Raw genomic sequence first — 3828 nt, 5'->3', positions numbered from 1 at the left:
TTTGAGGATTTTCCATACAGGTTCAAGGCAGGGGGTGATACGTCATAACCAGCGGTGTGCGATTTGTGGCTTCTTTAATTTTCATTCCATCAATCCAGGAAGAGCACACACCAACTGCTGAAGCTTCCTTAGCCTTCCTTAGGTTCTCCCATTGTGCTCAGCCTTGGTGAGGCTGCAGCTGGAGTACTGCATCCAGTTTTGGGCTCCACAATTCAAAAAGGTTGTGGAGAAGCTTGAGAGGGTGCAGAGGAGAGCCACGTACATGATCAGAGGTCAGGAAAACAGACCTTATGATGAGAGGCTGAGAGTCACGGGACTCTTCAGGCTGGAAAATTACAGGCTCAGGGGTGATCTGGTGGCCACCTATAAGTTTATCAGGGGTGTTCACCAGGATCTGGGGGAACATCTGTTCACCAGAGCGCCCCAAGGGATGACAAGGTCAAATGGTCACAAGCTCCTTCATGACCATTTCAGATTGGACACAAGGAAGACCTTCTTTACTGTCCGAGCCCCCAAGGTTTGGAATAGACTGCCACCGGAGGTGGTTCAAGCACCTACTTTGAACACCTTCAAGAGACATTTGGGTGTTTATCTTGCTGGGATCCTATGACCCCTGCTGACTTCCTGTCCCTGGGGCAGGGGGCTGGACTCAAAGATCTTCCGAGGTCTCTTCCAGCCCTAATGTCTATGAAATCTATGACTCCATTTAAATTAAGGGTGAAGTTTAGCTTTTACACACACGTTGAGAATTCCTACTGACTACAGAGAGAGTTGTGTTTGTCCCTCCAAGGGCAAGGCTTTATTCTAAAATCAATCTTCTTGCTATTTGTTACTCCACTCCTCTCTTTTTCACTGATTTCTTTATAATATATCACTTAATATGTTAGTTCCCGGGTGATCTTAAAATGTGACTGGACCCTGAGTGGTTCAGGAAACAATAGAAGTCAAAAGCCCTCTATTCTGCTAGCACTAGCACTGATATACTCTGTGACCTTGGCAAATTACTTTACTTGTCTGTGCATCTATTTCCCTAGCTGTGAAACAGTAATGATATTTAGCCTTCTTGGTCAAGTGATTTGAATTCTATAGGTGACACATGGTGACTGTGTGCTGAGTTTTACTATTCATTTAAGAGGTATAAGGTTAACCCTGCACGGTTGAATTCATCGAGAATTTTTTTTTCTCAATGAAAACCAGAAAGATTGTTTTTCCATTGAACCAGAAAGATAGCCTCTCTCATTGCAAGGAATGGATTTCTGGATGCACAGCATTAGAGATGAACAGTTTTCATTCCCTTTTATGTAAGTTTACTGTACTTTTGACATTCAATACAAATTCTGTATAAAAGCTGTGGGCCCAGAGCGCCCGCTTTTTTTTTTAAAGAGTGTTTTTAATTTTGCACATATTTTCCATTTATATCACTTTTATTTTGTTTACATTTATATATTTCTTTTTTGTTTTTAATTTGGTGATTTATAATTGTAAATGAATGTGCAGGCTGCAGGGAATAAACTTTTTTTGCTTCCTGCTTTACTAATAAAAAACAAAGAAATCTAAAGAGAAGTTAAATCAAATGTGGAGGGAACTCTGTAAACCTAGAAGTGTAGACAGAAAAAACAAGGAAATTATCTTTGTTTTTTCTGTCTGAAGCACAGATTATAAGAGAGTATCTCGTTGGCAGACGGTGGGGTTCAGTTCATCAGTACTGTAATGCACTGACTTCAAACAACACAGAAAACAATACTACATGATTTTAGTTACTTTTTAAACTCTGTGCTCATTTTATAGCATTTATGGAGATTCCATGTTTATAAAATAAAAAAAGTCTGTTGGTATTTTCTTTTCCCTTTGCTTCTTTCATTAATATTCCCCAGTGCAACGTTAAATGTAGATGTGCAGTCTTAATTGGTTTAGTTACAAGAAGATAATCTTTTTCCCCCCTTCTCACTGTTGCCTGTTAGTTTAAAGGCATTTTAGCTGAAGGTTGATAATTATCGGTGGGAAGAAAATAGCACATCAGGAGTTCATTTTCCATCTTAGCACTTGTGGTTCTCCTTTGAACTCCTCTCACCAAGCCCTCTTTCCCATTTTGTCACTTCTCCCCCCTCCATCATAAAAGGTCTCTCTGGACGAGACTTCAGCCTTTGCTCACAAGCTAAGGGAATTACTTCTCATAAGCACTCTCCAGGATGGACAAAGTGCATGAGACTTTGATGCATATGGAAGATGGCTTGGGCTCTGATGGTTCTGTCTTTCTCTCTTCCTGGGACTGGAAGAACAATTCAGGGACTTTTGAGCTGAACCATGTTTCATCCCCTCACAGCTTATCTCCATCTCCTTCGTTTGAATCCTACTCTTCCTCCCCTTGCCCAGCTGTGATTGAAACATCTTATAACACCAGCGGCAGTGGCAGCCTGATCGGATACAGCCTGATGGATTTTCCTTCCACATGCTTACAGAGCGCTGGGCAGGCGAAGGCTCAGAAGAGCACCAAGGTCAGAATGTCAGCCCAACGTAGAAGGAAAGCCAGTGAGAGGGAGAAGCTCAGGATGAGGACCCTGGCGGATGCTTTACACACCCTACGCAATTACCTGCCTCCTGTGTACAGCCAACGAGGCCAGCCTCTCACCAAAATACAGACACTTAAATACACTATCAAGTATATCAGCGAACTCACAGATCTGCTGAACAGTGTCAAAGGGGCATAAATTCCCTCCTTGATGAATCCACCACTGGAACCTTGAGATCCTTCCTCCAAGGAGTCTTTAAAAATCCATTGGAACTTCGATGTACTTCTTCTTTAAAAATAATTCAATGTATTTTGAGAAATAAGGACAGATCACCAGGGACGGGAAGGGGGAGGGGATGGCTACTGTATAGACAAAAATGCGTGAAGTCTAAGGAGTTGTGTGTGCTTGTACAATATAGAGTTCTGGATTGTTATATTTGGTGTTTTTTATAACCAGCTTCAATGAGATATTAAAATTAGTCTGCTTGGAAGGCAAATTGATCCTGTTAGGATTGCCTAACAGGATCAATATCACAATTCTGACCAACCATCTGTTTAATAGTGAATGGTTATTTGACCAAAATCAATCAGTGGCTTTAAAATGAATTTTTAAGGATGTAAATAATAATAGTAATAATAATAATAATTATAATAATGCCAAAATACTAAGTGTGTTGCTCTGTAGGCACTTTAATATTAGGGTTAGGAGGAGCATGTATGGTTAGATCAGGTATTGGCTATTTAACCACTTTTCTTCAATAATGTATCTCAGATAAAGAAATATTAAGTAACATTAAGAATGCCTTTGACTGTAAACAAATAAATATTAGTGCTTCATAGTCACTATTTTGTATTGTGTGCTTGAGAGAAAAGTATATTCTGATCATGAAGGAATAATCCTTAGAGCCCTGTAGAACCCAATATTGAATGCTAATCGTTAAAGCTGTGTAAAGACAACGTTGTCTGTTAAATTTTCCTTGCTTTTTTAATACTTTCTATAGAAGCAGTTTACACATATAAAGCCTCATTGGTAGGACTTTTCAGATCAGAGGGATAGAAAAAATTAGACTGAATCCTACTTGTCCTCTTTTCCCCACCAACCCTACTGCTTATAAGCTAAAAATTAACTTAGTGAATCACTTTCAGGCTATAGAAATATACAGAGGTCATCCTCAAGGTATATTTGAAATCCAGAAAGTTTCTCTAGGGTATCTGTAAGGTCTCCATGTCAGATCAGCTGTTTCTGCAGTAAAGAACAGTCCTCCTTTCCTTATAACCAGGAAACAGTTCAAGTCTTAAATGCCTTTGACTTTCAGGTG

General features: G+C 39.9%; 1 protein-coding gene across 1 annotated transcript; it reads left to right on the top strand.

Annotated features, from left to right (window-relative positions):
• Nucleotides 1–2189: 2189 nt before the first annotated feature.
• MSGN1 (mesogenin 1) lies at nucleotides 2190–2708 on the top strand. The gene has a single exon (XM_006028583.1). The coding sequence runs from the start codon at nucleotides 2190–2192 to the stop codon at nucleotides 2706–2708; it is 519 nt and encodes a 172-aa protein (XP_006028645.1).
• Nucleotides 2709–3828: the final 1120 nt, after the last annotated feature.

Source organism: Alligator sinensis, unplaced genomic scaffold (genome assembly GCF_000455745.1).
Source record: "Alligator sinensis unplaced genomic scaffold, ASM45574v1 scaffold870_1, whole genome shotgun sequence".
Lineage (NCBI taxonomy): Eukaryota > Metazoa > Chordata > Crocodylia > Alligatoridae > Alligator > Alligator sinensis.
The sequence above is the reverse complement of the archived record's forward strand: the minus strand, read 5'-3'. Positions and strand labels throughout refer to the sequence as shown.

Bases quoted from the DNA above. Each gene is read 5' to 3' on its own strand.
- MSGN1 (XM_006028583.1), top strand. From the start codon at position 2,190: ATGGACAAAGTGCATGAGACTTTGATGCATATGGAAGATGGCTTGGGC.